General features: G+C 42.1%; 1 protein-coding gene across 1 annotated transcript in view; it reads left to right on the forward strand.

Moving 5' to 3' along the window:
- rnf43 (ring finger protein 43) overlaps positions 1-18,004 on the forward strand; it is a 101,964-nt gene extending 83,960 nt beyond the window's left edge. Inside the window, exons 3-9 of the mRNA XM_007545768.2 lie at positions 10,088-10,162; positions 10,571-10,702; positions 10,799-10,900; positions 11,010-11,180; positions 11,834-11,936; positions 12,092-13,591; positions 14,560-18,004. Coding sequence (XP_007545830.1) covers positions 10,088-10,162; positions 10,571-10,702; positions 10,799-10,900; positions 11,010-11,180; positions 11,834-11,936; positions 12,092-13,591; positions 14,560-14,585 — 2,109 coding nt within the window. The 3' untranslated portion in view covers positions 14,586-18,004. The remainder of the gene's footprint in view (positions 1-10,087; positions 10,163-10,570; positions 10,703-10,798; positions 10,901-11,009; positions 11,181-11,833; positions 11,937-12,091; positions 13,592-14,559) is intronic.
- The last annotated feature ends 1,612 nt before the right edge of the window (positions 18,005-19,616 follow it).

Raw genomic sequence — 19,616 nt, forward strand, 5'->3', positions numbered from 1 at the left:
TAATGTCTCAAGCAGCGCGTCAGACCGCCTCCAGATCAGCTATTCGGGTCTGCGCCTCGGTGATACTGCCCTTCTGGTTCTGCAGCTCGCATCATTTCCTCCCTGAATCTGTTGAGATCTTCCTTCATTGTTGCCTTTACATCTTCTTTGTCTTGCTTCATCTCGTTTTTAAACTCTTTTAAGTCTTTAGAAAGCGTCTTGATACTCTCCAGCAACGCGTGTTGTTGTAAGCTAACGCTAGCTTTCCTCGTGGTAGCATTAGCCTCGTCCTCACTACCATCTCCCGACTGCTCACCAGTATCTTGTGTTTTGGACGTTTTCTTTTCGGTCTTGTTAATTTTCGGCATTTTCCCCCTTTAAATGGTTTAGACTGGAGTTTTGATAATTATCCGAGTTAAGCAAGGGGGGAGATTTAAATACCGACACGGAGGAGCCTGTTCCTACGTGGCCGTCCTGTTGCAGCGCTGACCCGGAAGTCATTAAGTTTTCTTAATTATTTTTTATTACTTCCAAGTAGGACTGGGTTGTTTAGTGTGGCCAGAAAACAAAAAACATATCACAATATAAGGGTTTTATATCGGTGGATATTAATAATTATTGATTTTTGTTTTAAATATCTGAAATATTGAAAACTGGTGGCGTAACCGCTCCAGTTTTGTCCAGTTTTCACTCCATGCCATTAGTTTTTTAATTTTAGCTAGTTATGAGTGAAACGTTGTTGCTAGGTAACCAAAGAACGAGTGAGTTAGTTGATGCACCAGCCCTAGATTAGCTTGCTGTGAGAGGCGCAAAAGACATGGGACCCCATTGAGAAAACAACTGTAAAAGTACAACTGAGTGGATTAGATCAAAACATTTTAATGAATGGCTCAGTCAAAGACCTGACCGAAAGCCAAATGAGAATCAGTGGAAAGCTTGAAGAACGCTTTTTGTATAAAGATGATCATGAATGATGGCAAAGTTTGTTGTAATTGCACAAAATCGTGGTTGTATTGACACAGGAGAATACATCTAAAAGGCACGTTTTTTTATTTAAAAAAAAATAAATGTATGATGTTTATAACATAAAAATGCCACACTGCTTAGTGTTTCTCTGTTACATGAAACAAAGATTTGTAGTGAGAGAATGTGAACTTCAAGCAATGTAAATATAAATGGAATCTTAAAACTAACATGTAATTCAGACAATTTGGTTTAATCAGTCAAAAAGTTAAAATCTTTGTGAAGCTCAAATTTTATTTTAGAGCACAACATAAATTAGTTGCAGCCAGTCTCTCTGCCAGAGTTTGATTACATTATTCTTCTCTGTAAAAAAATAAAATAAATAAATCCTGTCTTTGGTTCCCCCTACTGGAAGTGTTTTTGAATGACACCTTAATTTGAATATTTCATCAGTCATCTTTTCATTCAAGTGTTGAGTAGCGTAGCATCGGCTTCCGTATTCCGAGCTAAAACTTGAACTCTGAGGTCATGAACAAGCAGTTTCTCTGAATCCAGAACCAAAATTGACTAAACCTAAGAAGTGAGGTTTTGAACACTTTGATTCTTGTATGAAGCACATAAAATGTTCCCAAATTATTATTATTATTATTTTTGTCTACAGCGTTAGAAAGCTAATGCTAATGTTTTGTAAAAACGGCTACATCTACTCTAGCTCAGCTCGTTACTATGGTAACTGTTCTTTTTGACGCCTCTCCCGCCTGTTTGACCCTCGACTGTCCGCGCCTGGGAGCCGGCTCTCCGGGTAAGTCAGGATGTGTAGGTCACACGATGAGTCTCAGCTCCACCATCGCTCCTGTTGCTGGCACACACTCCAAACTGATCCGTCCAACACACACACCCCTCAGGGTACGCTGCTCGGCTCTTTGATGCTGCCTTGATGTGTTTAGCAAGCGATGGCGTATCAGATGTTGCTGGGTTTTTTTCTTTTTTCTCTTGTCACCTTGTGCTCTGCATTTCAAATGTGTATAGTTGTGCCGGCTAATGAGGCCGCCCTAAATGACCTCCGCTGCCCGCTGGTAGTGCGGGTGAAGAAAGATGGCCGAGTCCAGACTCTGGATTTCATTTCATTTCTTCTTTGTGTGTGTGTGTGTGTGAGATGAATACAAACTGAAAGTAGGAATGTGTGATTCAGAGCCCTCCCCCTTCCAGCGTTAAAAACTTCCTGAGAGGTAGAATCTGCTCACCTGCCTTGACTTGCCTTCCGCCCCCCCACTCCTTCCCCTTCCTCCACCCATTCCTTCCTCTTCATACACTTCATGGCCCCCTCCCCCAATTACAGTGGCCCCACATCAAAGAGCTCCTGTGAGTAATAGATACCCAGCGGGGCCACACCCTTCCCTTCCCTTCCCGCCTTCAACCAGCGTAGCTGCCGCTCAGCCGGTAACGAGCAGACGGCAATCTCGCAAACATACGGCGATTATTCACACGCAATTTAGACTCAAATATACAGCCTCCAAACATCATAAACAATATTTAGGGTAAATTCTGTTTATTTTTGCTGTACTCTGCTGGAGCAAAGAAAGAGGGGAAAAAAATAAATACCAGTACAGAGATGGAGAATTTCAGCTTTTGGATCTGTGGTCCTGTTCTGTCGGTGGCTCCTCACTGAGCGACTTTTTCCTTTCGAAATGACTAAAATGCAAGGTGCTACCAAATGAGAGATTTGTGCAGAGTATTTACATGTAGTCCAAAAACTAATGGAGTATGAACAAACATAACAAACATAAAACTTATTGACTGACAAAAAGGTGTTTTTATCTTAAATGCAAAATGTACATATATGTATTGTTAAGTTTTGTCATAATTATTGCTCTGAATATGTTTTTTTTTTTTTCAGCAAATGGCCTTTTCATTTGACTATTATTTCAATAATCGATTAATCACGATTAATATCCGATTAATCCCTGGTTGTAACAAAAACCTGAAGAGGTTTTCGAATATGCTGTTTCACTTGAATATAAACACTTTTTATCTACTCTCAAATAGTCTTGATCAAGTAACTGAATTGTTTTTTTGGTTTTTTTTTTGTTTCGGCTAAAGAAGCACCGTTTTTCTCTTCAGTGTGTCAAATAAAAACTCAGATTTGAGTCCACCTGTTGTTACTTCGAGGTTAAACCAACTAAAAGAATAAAAGCCGAAGCAGCTCAGCCAACAGTTTGCACAAGGAGCCGTGTTGACTGTTCCTCGCTGGACAGGTCAACCGGCCCGTCAGAAAGTCGATACCGGTGCTTTGGTGACCTGCTGCTGTGAAAATAAACGTTATATAAGCAGACACACAGAAATGCTGAGCGCTCGGAGGTTTGTCGCGAACTCGCCATCGATTTAGAGACGGGCTATTAAAACTGACACAAAGTGCACCTGCTTTTGACACCTGTTTGCCGGCCTCTGTCACCAGCGAGGCCTCGCCGCTCCTCTTCCCCACGTCGACCCACGTGGTGCACCGAGCGTCTAAGTAATGACTCTAGTGTGGCCGTGTGGAGAAATGGCAGAGCGGAGCGGCGGCCTCAGACCTGCAGGCCCTGAGCTCCTTACTCTGTCATTAGACACCAGAGCGCTGCAGCACCGCAGCACTGCGTGCCTCGCTCCTCTCCCGCCCCGACCGTTCCCTTGTTCCTTTTACCTTTTCCACTCTCACTGCTTCCTCCCACACGTGTTACCCTGCAGTGCAACGTGTGATGTGGGAGTCATGATGAGGGTGTAGAACCGAAGTTTACACAGGAACTATAAAGTTGGAGATGCAAGTTCTGCTCTGGTTTAACGTTGTTTTTCCTAGAGGCGAACGAAGCAGGGGTGGGCTTTTGCTGCATCGTTCATCGTCTGTCGTGAATAATTTCTTGTTACAAGAATTTTGATTCATCACTTTCTCGATGCGTTTCAATTAATGTTTACAGTATCGCCAGAAAATGTTTTTACCATTTTCTCCAATGTTTGTTCAAAGAGAGTATCAAGAAATAACAGTAAATTTAAAATTTTGATTAAATGGAGTTACTGTGTGCAGATTAAATGTCGCCTCTTTAACTAAGTGGCGACTTGAAGAAGCTAATTTCAAATGTTTTCCAAGAGCAGCATTTGTGTTTGTGGCGCTATGAATGCCACCCAATTACCTAAAAAAAAAGAAATAATATTTTTTTGATTGTCATTTTTATTATTTTCACTTTAGAACCACAAAATTTTGTGATAAAATTCTAAGTTCATATCGCCCACCCCTAAAATGAAGAGTAACATTTTAATTTGGTTTCCGATGAAATCTCATAAGAGCATACAGGTTAGGCTGAAAATGTCTTATTTTTCCACCATTTCAGGCTGGATATTTAATTTAAATTAGGTCAAAATTTTAATAAGAAATTTAAAGAAATTCTGCTACGAGGGGCTTAAAATGTGCGTGCTTTAATTCTACATGTTAATCAAGGCTAACGATTATCTGAGTGATCGATTAATCCATCAATTATTCTGAAGACTAATCAAATAAAAAATTGGCACATTCTGCAGACTTTCTATTTAGTATTTTTTTTATGTAAGACAATATTAATAATACATATAAAATTGAACTGGGTGGAACTAAAACTTCCAAATGCAAAAAAGTTTGTTTTTGTAAAGTTTTGGTTTAATTACAGCTGTTATTTTATCAGTTATTTACTTTTTTTGAGTGTACAGTCCAGTTAACGATAAATCGATTACTCAGTTGCTTGACGATTATTTCAATAATTAATTAATCACGATTAATACGATCAATCGTTTCGGCCCTGATGTTAACACAAAGGTTCCTCCGAGACCAATTGTTTACATGCACTCGATGGCGCTTGAAGAGAAAAAAAAAGCGTGGACAGTGTGTCTCCTTCCTTTTAGTCACGATGTCATACGGAGAGAGTTTGAGGTAAGAACTTCCAAGACTCTGTCATCCGTTCCACATTAAGCCCATGACAAACCCTGACATTCTTACCAAGCAAAGCGTCTTGTCAGGCGATGGAAAACGCTCATCTGCAATAAAGACATCAGAGCGGCGTCGTTTGTTTCTGCTCGGTCAACAACATGCGGCGATGCCAGGCCTCGGCTCTCAGTGTGCCCGTTTCGCTGGGCTGCACTTTGCCGGGGTTGTAAACAAACAGCCCCGCCAGGTCCAGAGGAAGGCCACCCACAGCTGCGGAGGGCAGATCGCTGACTCCGACTGATGTTTACGCAAGCAGCGCTGTGGCTAATTCGGAGATTTAAGGGCTGGCTTGTTTGTGTGAGTCATCTTCTTCCACCGGCCTCATCTCTGCAGCAGCTCGAAGCCGCTGCGAGTCCAATGATTCGCAAGATGAAAAGCATCAATTAGGCTTTGATTTGTCCATTTAACGCATCCAATTAGAGTTGTTCTAAAACAATCTCGTAGTTAGTTCGTTGTGGATTTGTTTTGGCTGGTTTTAAGTGTAAAGATGAAACAAATCAAACAACATTGCAGTTCTGCATTGAAAAAAAAATTTTTTTTCAATTTTGTTTGCTTTTTACTGTAAAGATAGTAACAAATACTGCAAGGTTTCCATTCTAAACGTGTAATAAATAACAGGCTGGCGTGTTATAAGAGACAGTTTTATTTTGATCTGATTGAGAGATGACCCTGTTTTAATGAATTGCTCCATATTTAAATGTCTGTTTCCGTCCAACATCACACATGCTAACATATAAAGTGTAGCAAACTCTGCTGGGACTTTAAGTGGACAGTCTCCTTTGGTTAGACGAGTTTTTCAGCTTGTGGGAAAGACCCTCATGCTCACTGTTGGTGTAGCGTATGATCTGTGATGCTGTGGACCTCTCTGTCAGTAGCTGCACGCCATCATAAACACTTTAGATTTTGTTTTATAACAAACACAGAAATGCTTCACCCGACCCAAAATCAATCTTCTACCTTGGCGAACCTGGCCATGATTAGAGGTAGATAAGACTTAAATCTTATCCTTCTGCATGCATCATATTTTTAGTTAAAGAATATGTGTATTTCATGTTAAAATACCTCAAGATGTTAGACTTCCCAGTGGGAATGCCCAATAATCCAAACACAATATGGCTGCCTTGCATATTAAAAGGGGTCTATAATGTAAAATTTACTTTTTTGACCTTTATATGACGTTATAATGTTATTTCCTCATCAGAAACATACCTCAAGTGTTGCTTTGATTAATTTCGTGCATGTTTGAGATGTCAACTATTTTAGTGGTTCCTAAAATAATATAAAGCGCCGCTCTGTTTCCACAAAACTCCTCCAGGCTAGTGGCAGCAGCAATTAGCAAACACCTGGTGGAAATGCACATTTTTAAGTCATGCTTCATGTAATAGCTTTTTTTTTATGTCAATTGAAGGTAACATAGTTACTTGACTGTGGTTTAAAGTAGCACTTTGTGCCTGGAAAATACAAAATGTCTCCCCTTTAAACTTAAGTGCCCTGAATAGAGAAGCAAGCTTATTTTCACTTTTAATGCTTTTTTTTCAAGTTTCCTTCATTTTCTGCTGGATTTAAAACTTCAGCTCTTCTCTTTTTAAAGTGCTCAGAAGAAATGTTCATCAATCTGGCATTGGCCTGAAAATACCCTGATGGGTGCTTTTTTGGTCTTGATAATGCACGTTTCAGTGGCAAATGAAAAGCTGAGAAGTTGATTGTGATTTCTAGAAGCAGATTCAGTGTCAGAATCACTGCATACGATGCTGCCTCTGTTTTCTAACATCAAATCTTTTTTTTTCACGTGCCTCGTTATGCCTTTCTGGTGCCAAATGATTGGCTCTGACTGGGGTTTGCCGCCGGGTTTCCTCAGATGTTTGCGACGCCACCACCACCTCAGCTGAACTCATTTCTTTCTCAGACAAACTTACAGCTGCGCTCCTCCCCTCCATCCTCTCCCCCACCGCCTCATGTTTTCCCTGTCCCTCCATCAAAAACCCGCCTGCTGCATTAAAATAGGAAACAGGCCGCTGTGGCTTGCTTGTTGTTTGTTAGTTTTTTCGGTGATGACGTCTTTGCTGTGTTGCTCCGTAAAACCGCAGTCATTTCCGACGCTGCAGTCGTTCCTGCTCGCGCTGCCAAACAGTGTGTAATCACATGTGTCAGGTTGCTCCTCATGAGGATAAGTGTTTACTCAACCGCAGCCATGTCTGTTTCGGCTCCGGACCCGGTGGCGGGACCGGGACATGTCGGAACACCCGTGTTGATAGCCCTCTTAACGGTCTTGTTAGCGTTGGACGTCCATTTTCTCTGCACCATTAAAGTTTAAATATATCTCCTTTTAATCATGTAATGAGATCTCTCTGCCTGTTTCCGGATCTGCGGCTCTGGGGAACCACATGGCTTGGCAACCACAATCTGGAACCACTACTACTAATGCCGAGATATAAAAAGACCACAGCGGTCATTTAGGAAGTGTGTGATGATATATTTCTGAGCTGTTTGTATGTGCGCGTTGGACTTTTGAACCCCAGGTAAAGCAAATTCCCACATGTCAAACAGCAGCTTTGGAAAAAAAAAAAAATCCTTTCATGTGACCGCACCTCATTTAGGCCCAAGCATGCACTACGATTACTATTCTGATGAAACAGGGGAGAGGCTGTTGCAACAGAGGGCCAGCAAGCCACTTGACCTCGTTTTGACATGAAAAGCTTGGTCAATACTCTGAATGCTGCCGGCGTCTCCTGAGGGCCCGGGGGGGGGGTTTTCTAGCGCAGACGGCATTTCGATCACTTTTGGCGCTCGGCTCGACCGGGGCCGTTAGGTGTTTCAACTTGCGTCTCGTCCTCGTTAAGCGTTGGCAGATGTCAGACGCTAAAGAGCATGTGATGAGATGTTGATGAAACGGCTGCCGTTTGCTTTCGCACCGACTTCTGCCAAAAGTCTGGGCCTCAGCGTCAAAAACATCCTTCAGAAGCAGCGCGCTGATGTCGACTGACAGCAGATCTTACAGACTTAGAGCCAGCACAGATCAAACTCATCTGGGGTTTTTATTATTGTATTTGTCAAAGACACAACTTAAAACCTCCAGTTGCTTGTTTCTGGATCCAGGTGTTTTCTTGATGTTGACATTTCTGGGAAACTTTTCTGTCATCAGGTTAAAGGTTACTACACCTTGTAGAGGAACAGGAAGGCAATCAGTGTCTTCAGATATGTCCAGAAACACTGAACCTTTTAACACGTAGGTACATTTGAGTGTGTTGCTGCATAGCAAAGCAGCACAGTACCCCGTTCTTGGGAAACAGATGGAAAAGGATGTATGGTTTTCAAAGTGGCAAACTGAATTATATTTAATCTCATATAGTCTATAAATTATAGAACCACATTTTGGATTATGTCTCCTCCAGCTTTGATCATTTGGAAACTCACAATTTTTGCCCCCTTGTTTTTTTTTTTTTGCATTCTTTGTGGTTTAGGTCTGATCTATGCAGTATGATTTAGTGTCGCACCGATTACAGTTTTGTGCCCAATCGCAGATCTTTCAAAAACCTGACTTTCCAATTTCAATTTTGAACAATTATTATTATTTTTTATTTTTTTGTCTGAAAAGTGAAGTTGCTAAGTTGTCAACGGTGTTGTTAACCGCACAGGCGCAGACGTGATCTGATGAGCGGGTCTGTCAATCAGATCAGATCAGTATCGGCCGATTGCCAATCTCCCAAACTTAAAAAAAAACAAACATCGGTGCCAATTTATTTTCCGGCTGATTTATCAGTGAACTCCAAACAATGTTTTGGGTCACCTGCCTGCCTGGAAGGTGAACCTTATGTGTCTTATTCATGGGAAAAAAACAAAGGCATGCCCATAGTATGAAGCAACTATTAACATGTTCCAGAGTAGGGATGGTGCTTCAGGGTGCAGAGGAATTAAAATTATAAACTGGTGGACTCATAATTTACCTTTTAGTTCTGAATTTATTGCACTAGATTTTATTCAGTGGCAGCAACAGAAAAATTAAAAATCACACCACACTTTCTTTGTGTAGATCAGATCACATGGAACGATGATGAACACAATGCAGTTTGTGCAACAAGAAAACAATTAAGCTGTATGAATACACTGCAATCGCAACCTTTACGTCCCACAACGACCTGAGATTTCAACTCCTGGCTGCTTTTATTTCAAATATGTTTTAGGGACACGTTTTGCTGTCAGAATATGAAGAGCGCTTCTCTTTCCTGCTCTGACAGGACTGTTATCTCTTTGAAAAATCACACGCTGTGACAAACAAAAAAAAAAAGTGAGGGGGAGGATCAGATTTTTAGAGCCTCTTTTGAATAATTGTCCTTATTTGCATGTTGGGCTGATCTTGGCCACATTTCCTGTCATCCATCGTTGCCCTCCTCTTGTTTTCACACCATAAAATGATCCGCTCTTGATTTCAGTCTGTAGAAGATCCTAAGAAGACAGTGAGGCCATTATTGTTCTTCTGAGTCTGCGTTGGGCCGGGAAAGGGACTTGGGTCGGTTTGTCCTGCCAAGTCCGAACCCCTGGCAGGACATGACTGCCACCTAGTGAATATTTGGGACAGATGCGTCTGTTTGCTTTGCAGGACAACGCGAAACTGACCTGTAGAGAGCATGACGTTTGTTGCTTTGGGAGCAAGCCAGTTAGTTTAGTAGTGAAACAGTGAAAGGCTGCAACTAACAATTATTTTAGTAATTAATATACCAATTATTCTAACGATTCAGCGATTAATCAGATAAAAAATGGCACATTGTACAGATTTTTCCTTTTGCTACTTAAGCCTTTTTCCGTATTAGAAATAAGAAAATGAATATTTTACTGACTAAAATGCAATACCACAGCATTTCCTTTAGTAAACCTGAAGCAGGTGAAGCTAAAGTTGCACCACTTGAGGAGTTTTGACTGAAATCTATTTACAGACATAAGCTGATTTTTATCATAAGTGCAAAATTAATGTAGTATTTTTTTTAACACTTTTGGCTTAATTTGTGATATTAATATAATTTTGTTCAGCAAATGGCCTTTTTTTTAGACTAATTAACGATTAATAGATTACTAAATTAGTTGTCATGATTAATCTGATTAATTGTTTCAGCCAGTTGATGTATATTGGAATGTGACACTGACCGTATGTTTCTCCCTCAGGCTCGCATCGCGTTGGAAAGGGGAGCCCAAGCTGTCATCTTCGACGTCAGCGACGTTGCCATCGCCGATGCTGAGGTAAATCTGCTCCAAAAGTTGTACTCTCTCCGAATATAAGTAAGACGAAAAGGCACGTTTAGTAGATTTTTTTTTTTTTTTTTGCACAGAATTGAATCAAGGTTAAAGCTAAAGCCACTTGAAGAGTTTTGAGTAGAATATATTTGCATAAAAAGAAAGTTTTTCATCTTAAATGCAAGACATATTTATGTTTTTTCTTGATGCAGATTTGGCTTTCCGTAATTACCGCCTTGAATGTGTTGTTGTTTCAGCAAATGGCATGTTTTTTCATGTCTGTGTACGCGATTGATCGATTGCAAAGATTTTTAACGATTGTTTCAACAGTCCAATAATCCCATTGGTTGTTTAAGCAGTGCCTCTAGTCATCCTCTTCATTTAACTGACCAACGCACCAATTCCCGCCCACAGCTGAAGAACGCAGACTCCCTCCCCCATCCCGTGGTGCTGATTAAGGGAGCGGATGCTAAGAAGCTGATGAATCTGGTCAACCACAATGAGGAGGCCACAGTTGTTATTGAGGCCAAGGTGGAGCCCAAATGGGTAAGCAGGACGTCTTCTGATGTTCAAGTGGAAAGAAATCCTGAAGAAGCGAGCGTGTGCGTCAGGCTAACATGTGTTCCTCCATTTGCTCTCCAGCCGCATTACGATGTGAGCATCCTGCTTACCATCGTCCTGGTTATCCTCACCATTGTTCTGATCTTTGCTTTCCGCTACAAGTGCAAGTCCAACAGAACTTGGGTGAGTGAGTGGCAGCGACAAAACCGCTCAAAAGTTGTTGTTGTTAATGGGGGTTTTTTTTGTTGTTGTTGTTGTTGTTTCTGACTGTCTTCATCTGCTGTGCGTCCAGGACTCCGTCCATCAGCAGACGGTGCGGGCCATCGGTCGGCTGGAGACCAGGATCTACCGCTCCCAGAGCTGCTCCGGCTCACAGCGCCACCGTGGGGCCTGGGGCTCGGCCAGCAGCTCTAACTCCAGCCCCGTCTGCGCCATCTGCCTGGAGGAGTTCCAGGAAGGCCAGGTATGGAGAGGGAGAGCCTGCAAAACGGGTTGTGTTTGTCCGATACCTCGCGAAAAGAGTTGAAGTTTTTCACCTTTTTGTCGCATCAACACCACAAAGTTCAAGATATTTTATTGACATTTTATGTAATAGTAGAAAAGAAAAATAATAGAAAGCGTATACACTTAGCGCAACTGCAAACTATCCAAGACATTGGAGTCTATTTAAATTTGGAGGAGCTGCAGAGATTCGCAGCTCAGGTGGGAGAATCTGAGCCCCAACTGACAGTGGTGGCTCTAGAAACTTTTACATGGAGGTTCAAGTACATGAAAATACCCATGTATGTAACTAAAACAACAAAATGTCCACACAAAAAAAATATTTATTGTCCCACTGTCTCTTGGAAGTAAACAGACATGTTTTAGGTCCATTTTTGTTTAGTTATTTTGTAATTATGTTATTGATATTTATTATTTGCTGAATTAATTTCTTATTTGATGGAAGAGAATCCTTAGTTTTTCTTTCAACCGCTCACTACTTTCTCTGTCTTAATCACATAAAATCTTGATAGAATATAATAAAGACGGTGTGAGGGGACGGAATATATTTGCTGTCTGTTTGCTGTTCCTAGTGGGTAATTTATCAACAAATCTGTCTCTGTCTTTCTATGCCAGAATCTGAGGATCATCTCTTGCGCCCACGAGTTCCACAGAGACTGTGTGGATCCCTGGCTGATGCAGCACCGCACCTGTCCTCTCTGCATGCACAACATCATGGGTTAGGATGCAGATTTGTTCTTTACCGTTACTGATTAAAATAATGTGTTTTTTTTGTACGAAACTCAGGAAACAAATTTGGACATTTTTTATGATTTATTTCCGTTTTGTCTAAAGTTTTTTCCTCTCTGTTCTTGCGCTGTCTGTCTTCCTCAGGAACGGAGCGTCAGCCTCAGAGAAACAGAAACCAGCAGAGTTCGGAGCAGAGCCAGAGCTTCCTGCACCCGCAGCAGTACAGCAACCCTCACAGTCACCCGTTCCCCCAGCACGCCATCCCCTTCTCCATGAGGCCCCACTACCCCCGCGGGCCCTCTGGACCCTACCCCAACCTGGGCCACTACAGCGGCTCGTCTCCTATGGACGCTCAGACCCTCCACTTCCTCAGCAGCCGGCAGCTGGCGCCCAGCTGCGGGTTCCACCTCCCAGTGGACGTTCCGGGGCGACCCCACAGGCTGGGAGCCGGCTGCCGGACTTCCGCCCATCACTATGCGTCGCGCCGCTCCTGCCACACCTACCGCTCCTCCTGTCCGGCCCAGCGGAACACGTCTGGCTCCAGGCTGCAGCATGGTACCTCGGCGGCGGCGCAGAGCCGTGGCGTGGCGGGCAACGGCCGGCAGGACGATGGGAGCTGCTCTGGAGGCAGCTACCACACGGAGCGCAGCGGGTACCTGGCAGACGGGCCGGCCAGTGACTCCAGCTCGGGGCCCTGGCACGGCTCCTCCAGTGACTCTGTCCTCAACTGCACAGACGTGTCCCTGCAGGGCGTTTATGGCAGCTGGTCCACCTTCCGCAGCTCTCTGAGCAGCGACTACGATCCGTTCGGGTACTTCGGGGCGGCGCCGGTGGCCGGAGTGGGGAGTGGGCACGCCCCACGCAGGAACAGTCTGGAGGCTGCGGCCCAGAACCGGCCCAAGTCTCTGGATTCTGTTGTGAACAAAGCAGGCTGCCTGGAGGAGCAGCCGCAGACTGTCTTCAGCCACATCCACTACCACCGCCACAGACATCACCACTATGAGGAGGGGGAGCATGGCCAGGGGCCGAGCAGGGGCTCAGATGAGGAGCAGGGGGCCGCCGCCGCCTCCGCTACGGGTCAGGACAAAGACTCCCCGGCGTGCCCCCCAAAACACAGCCCCTGCCACTGCCCCAAGCCAGAGCCCACCGACCGACCCAGCCCGGGGACGGAGCGGCAGGACCTCGACCAAACGGGACCGCCGGTCATTGTTCCCCCGATCTCCCTGCAGCTGCAGCCCCACTGCTGCCACCAGGGCCACGGACACCCCCCCGCTCCTCTAGTGGGGGGCTGTCTACTTGACGGACCCTCCGTTCACTTTCACCAGAGCCTGGACCTGCAGGACGACCGCAGCATCCACATCCACTACGGCCAGAGCCCGGCCTACTGCTGCCCGCCGCCCGAGCTGCACCCGGCCCTGCTCCCTGTGCCCCTCATCTTGGACTCTGCGGGGATAGAGGAGTGGCCGTGCTGCGGGGGGGCGCATGTCGTGTGGCAGAGACAGGTGCAGCAGGCTCACTCAGAGCCTCAGCTCATGGGGCCTGGGACCTCAATGGACAGGCCCCCCTGCAGGTTCCACCAGGGGCCCTCTGCTGAGCGCAACACGGACATTTGTTTATACTGCCAGTCGATGCACCATAATCAGGGTGAGGATCCTTTTTGTTTTTTGCTAGCCAGGCCTGCATGAAATTTACTCTTAGTCACTTTAGATATAATATGTCGCCTGGAGAACATTTCATGGTCAGATTTGACATTTTGCTGTAATTAATTATTTAATTTATATAAAATCTGCCGTCCTCTAGTGGGTGTGGAGATGACATCACATTATTTCAATACCCTTTCAGCAAAAAAACACTGGAGACTGCACCACTTCTTCTCTGCTTGTAAATATCAGCCCATTTCATTTAGCAGACTGATACCGATGTGTTAAAAATGACTAATATTGGCCGATACCGATGTTATTGCCGAAATATCTTGCATAAAATAGCTACGTAAAAACTCTTGGTGAAATTCAGGAAATTTTGCAACAATTACACACATGGATCAATCTCAAAATATTAAGTTCACAATTTTCAAGTCCCTGTACTGCTTCATGCACTGCTTACTATAGAAGAATCACAGTATAACTAGTTAGCACCATCTCAAACTCTATCAATTTGTTTCCTTGCTACAATACTTTCTTTTGCCTTTAAAGCTGATGATAGACATTTTGGTGGATGAAACAAAACCTAAAATACTCAACTGAAAGGAAATGTTTCCTCCTTCATTTGGCTCAGGCACAGAGAAAAGAAAGTTGATGCTGTGGCTGATGGACAAAATTTCAAAAAGGTCTGAGATCGGTTTGTCTGTACTCACAGAGGACACAAATAAAAGAAAGTTTTTTCCAATCGGATGAGGTTTATGTTCATAAACAACACCCCCAGTTCCCATGATGATCTACTTTGAACTTTTACTTCTGGTCAGTTCAATGGAAAACCTCTGACCTCTTGTGGAAAGCCATGTTTAATCATTTTGCAGCTGTCTCGTTGTGGTGGATGCAAACACTTTTTGCTGTTTTCAATCCTATCCTCCTCCTTTTTATAATCATATTAATCATATTCAATTGTGTCCACAGGATCAGAAGAGGAGTCTGGGGTGTAAGAAACTGTCTCGTCCCCATCGCTGCCCAGGAGCCAGAACGGAAAAAGTTCTTACAAAACCCCACCAGTAACGGCCTTCACTCAAGCAAAAGTCCCAGCTGCCTTAGGAGGACTCTCATCCTCAGATAGTGAAATTATCTTCATTTTGTAAAAAAAAAAACAAAGCTAAAAAAAAAAAAAAAACTTAGAATATTTGATATAATATATACTTTATGATTTGAATGTGTGAAGATAGGATAGGTTGTTGCAGGGGAAACAACTCTCCTGGTCAGACGCAGGAGGATTGTTCACATGGTCGCAGTTTCCCAAGCTCCCAACACATGGTCCTGCTTTGGGCATCGAGCCCGCATGAAGTGAGACTTCGTCTCTGCATCACTTGCTCTTTTTTTTTTTCCTTTTTTTTTATTTTTTTTTTATACAAAGTAACTTGATTTCTCGTAGAGGTACTTCCCTTTCTCTGCCTTCCTTCGCTGAGTCCGCTCTCAGCTGAGAAATGCTTTTCTCTCCAGCCTACCTCAGCTCAGATTTTCTTAACACGCCTCACACAAAGAGAGAGAGGGAGGGGGGGACGGAGGGGACGTCTTTAAAGGTACTGCTGTAGTGTTTTGTTTTAAATTCCTATGTAGCTTCCACAAACTCAACAGGTAGTAGTTCCCTCTCTTGGCAGTCTGGATTGTTCACACGGAGAGAGAAAGTTTTTCGATGCTCGGCCCCCCTCAAAACGACGAGCATCCTCTGAGGTCGCTCAGCCTCGTCCTCATTATTTCAGTAATGGCAGCTGTTTCTCTTTTTATTTTTTTTTATTTTTTTTTTTTTGTCCTTCTCATTTCTGTTTTTGATGTTGTTTGCAAGGTTTTTAGTTCTTCAAAACCAGCCGGTTTGACTGAATTATGTGATGGTCATTACAAGCTATTGTCATGTTCTTTTTTTTTTGTTGTTGTTGTCATTTCTCTTGCTAGTGGTTGTTTCAGTGCTGTTGGGCCCCTCAGACGGAGGCTTCGTCAGAAGGATGGCGATCACATCTTCGGTTTTATTTTTATGTTGTTTTTTTTAACTCACCTTGACGTTATGCTGTTTGCTGCAAAGGTGATGCTTTCCCCTCGCCTTCCACAACCTGTGAAACAAAACGTAACTGCCTTGTGGCGCAACTGGTGTAAAATCATGTACCTTGCAAAATGTTCACCTGGCCCAATCTGTTGACTTTTTCTCAACCTCAAACCTCAAACTTCAGTGGATTTTATGGGGGGGACGGGAGGGGTTGTGTTAGATCAACAAAAAAGCAGTAAAGGGGGGAGAAAGGGCGCGTGTTCTGCCTTATTCACTCTAACTGCGTTTCCATTGACCATATAACGGTGCAATTTGGCATTTCGAAAATAAGTTTGCTTAACAGAAACACGGCAATTTCAAAAAAACATTTAGCTGCTAGGATGAGGAGGGTTTTGGCCGTATCAAAATTGGTTTTATTTCGCAAAACTGCAATGGAAACACCTTTTTCACATCACACGTGTCACACGATCAATAAACCCGACATGTTTTCTATTGACTCGTCGCGTGAGCAGAATTATTCATGTGTGATTTTGATTCCCTTTCCTAATTAGTAGAAACACAGCAATAACAAACTTATATTTTTTCTGACATTAGCGGAATATTGACAAATTTGCAATGGAAAATTTCAAACTTTAGTTGACTAAAAGTGATTGACATATACAAGAAAAGACTCAAAGCTATTGAGTTGGAGTTTAGAGGAGCTGAATATAAAATGCATGCCACAGCTTTAAGATCTTCGTTTGTAAAAAAGAAAAGAAAAAATGAAAAAAATTTCTTCCACTTCGCAATAATTTGCTACTTTGTGTTGGTCGATCATGTAGAATATGTAGAATACCACTGAAATACACTGAAGTTTGCTGTAATGTGGGGGGGTGAATACTTTTGTACTGTACTTTTATCAGTTTGTCTGATTCTGCGCTGTGGCACCACTTCTACAAGAGCTTGATAACAGTACAGAAGAAAACACTTGGCATTTGGAAAGAACATCCACGTTGAACTCAGCAACACTTTCAATTCAAGAAATTTTAACTCTCTACATGTTTTTTTTTTTTTCTTTAAGTGTAAAAACGCTTTAAACCATTGAGATATTTGTTACCATTTGTTCCGATTTATCCGTTGACCAACGGAGGGTGGGGGGCGGGGCTGCATTTCAGTAAAAAAGCTAAAATACTAAACCGTACAGGAGAAAGTCAGTCTCGCTTCAACATTTGAATAAGCTGAGATCAAACCAATAACAATCACATCCTCTGAAAGGCTCAGTGAGTATGTGAAGGGGTTTATTTTTGCTTGTATTATTTTCATTATTATTTTAATTTGTTTTTGTAACTTTTGAGCAGACCTGCTGCTGCTGAATAAGGGCTTGTGGAAACTGCAGCGCAACCGGTAGCACTTAGAAAACCCTCAGATGATGTGCCTTATTGATTCAGACTAAAATCAGGAAGCTCCCGACGACGACGACAGCTCTTACCTGCCTAACCAAAGAGGCAAAAAAACAAAACAAAAAAACAAATCTTGAACTCAGTGAACCCTGCTGTGATGCGTAGTGCCTTCTCGTTTCCTCGCCCTTCCTTTGAATTTTTCCGTGCGCCCGACAAGAGAGCACATGTTCAGATCAACGTGGTAATAATTTTGGGCAATCATGCAGAATCTATCACCTGTAGTCCTTCTTACAAATACCTCACTTTGAATGTGCCTTTAGCTAATGTATGGGGGGGAGGGGCTGACTTTTGCTTTTTTTTTTTTTTTTTTTTTTTTTTTTGTTCCCAAACAGTCCCAGGGACTGACATGGAAATGACTGAATTATTATAATAAGCACTTTGGCCTTAAGATTTTATACCGAAATGAGTTTAAATTCCTAGTATTAGTGCAAGCCAGCCCACAACCATCAGCATGTGAAGAGTAGCATTTACCACAGAACATCTGGCACGATTTCATCCTTGTTCAAGATCTTTCTCTTTGTGTTGTTCATGTGGTTATTTTTTGTTTTTTTTTGTTTTGTTTTTTTTTGCGAGAATTAGGAGCTGAAACTGCCTTTTGTAATAGAGTCAAGAGAAAAGAAAGAAAGAAAGAAAAAGCGGTCCCTCTAGAACGTTAAGGGATAATGTCAGTATATTTTGGATATTTTGTGTACAAAAGAGAACAACAAAACCCAGAAACAAGATAGTGTTGTATTTTATATATATAATAGAACATTTCAATATAGTGACATGTCACTAATATATTTATTTACTAATATATTTATCCATTTTTGTCCAGGTTTGAAAAGATTTCTGTATAGAGTGAATGTTTCTGTATAGAAACTGACCGGTGCCATCGCAAATATATCAACCTGTCTTCATTCCAATTATATGCAAATAAATTATTTTGAAATACAAAACAGTTGAGTTTTGTTTTTATTTATTTTTGCTTTAGAACCATTGGCGTACTTTTTTTTTTTTACACCAATAGTTGTCTAAACTCATCGACCTTCAACCCTTTTTATCTTTTTGGTTTCAGTTTTCTGCTTGTCTCTCGTTCATCCAAACACTTTCGGTTTCATTCTTTTTCACTCTAAATGTCCAAATAGGGTTGGGCCATATGGACTTCACCATGTACTGATTGCATGAAGGGCTACTATATTAAATTAGATTATCATTATTGTAACTTATCACTACAAAGCACATGATACCAGCTTTTATTCATAGCTTAAATATTGATATATTCTGCTGCTCTCATGAAACCAATAGTGGAGAAAGAAAGTACAGTTAGTTTTTGGGGTACTTGTACATCACTATGTAGAGTTTGTTTTCATCATACAACAAAATTCTTATTACAACAAAAACTTCACAATATTGATCATCAATACAATAATAAATCCTTATCTCCAAGACATTATCAACCTGCTGCAGATCACAGTGTCGTCTGCAAACATCCTAATTATCTGTAGACACATTCTCCAAGAGTTTTTTTTCCACTGCTGCCCTTGCCCTGTGCATATCTTGCACCACCATTGTGAACTTCTCCAACTTCCAGATAAGGGTATGTCCTTAGTTTCTCTCTTGGCACTCTGTCATGTTTTTACTAGACCCACAAACACACAGTGCAGCTTTGTTTGAACCTTCTTTATACTCTTTTGTCAGACCAAAAAGCAAACATTCGATCTGCTGAGCTTTTTCTCAGTGCAATAAAACAAAAGTTCCTCTCTTAAAATGCCATCTCTTCATACGGAGCCCTCCAGGGGACATGGGGATTTTTTATTTTTTTTATTTTTTTGCGTTCCCTCGCAGTAATCTACTGATCAGTTCATGCGGCATAATTGATACTGTAAGCCTTTTTTAAGGTGGCCGCCTACTTTCTGCTTTCATACAAGGTTATGTAAGGTTTTTCCATGGACTATTGAGTTATTATCGCGGGATAATCAGTCATCTGATTGTGTCTCCATTGTGTTCGTAGTCTGAATGGTTTAAAGGGCTGCTTTCTGTGCCGTTCCATCTTAGCCTTAACAGACATAAACATGCAGCAAATAAATCGATTTTCAATCAGTTTTCTGCACCAAGGAGTTAAAAATAAGTTTTCACTGAGACTCTGTAAGAGCCATATGAATTAAATAAGTAATTATTGATATGACAGGAGCAGCGGCTTTGACACCTGGTGGTGGGCGTGTCGATGTGGGAGTGACGTCATCAAGTATGAATGGGAAGGTGACTGGCTTGGCATAGAGATAGCAAAACTTCATAAACTATAAGACTGCTTCTGATATCTGCAAAGAACTTCCTGTTTATTCATTTCCGACGAACCAAATGCACTTACAAACGGCTGGAAAAGCTAAACTTGCTATTGTCAAACTATTTTCAACATGAACCATTTTCAAACATCTTTTTTTGTTTTCTCTATTTTTCATTGTTTTATTAAACTTTCAAATTGCTACATAAGTAAGGGACGGTTTGACTAGGCATAATACTAATTCAAGATATCAATAATGTCATTCTGACTAGTCGGAATGTCA

This window comes from Poecilia formosa, unplaced genomic scaffold (assembly GCF_000485575.1).
Source record: "Poecilia formosa unplaced genomic scaffold, Poecilia_formosa-5.1.2 Scaffold14, whole genome shotgun sequence".
In the NCBI taxonomy this organism is placed as follows: domain Eukaryota; kingdom Metazoa; phylum Chordata; class Actinopteri; order Cyprinodontiformes; family Poeciliidae; genus Poecilia; species Poecilia formosa.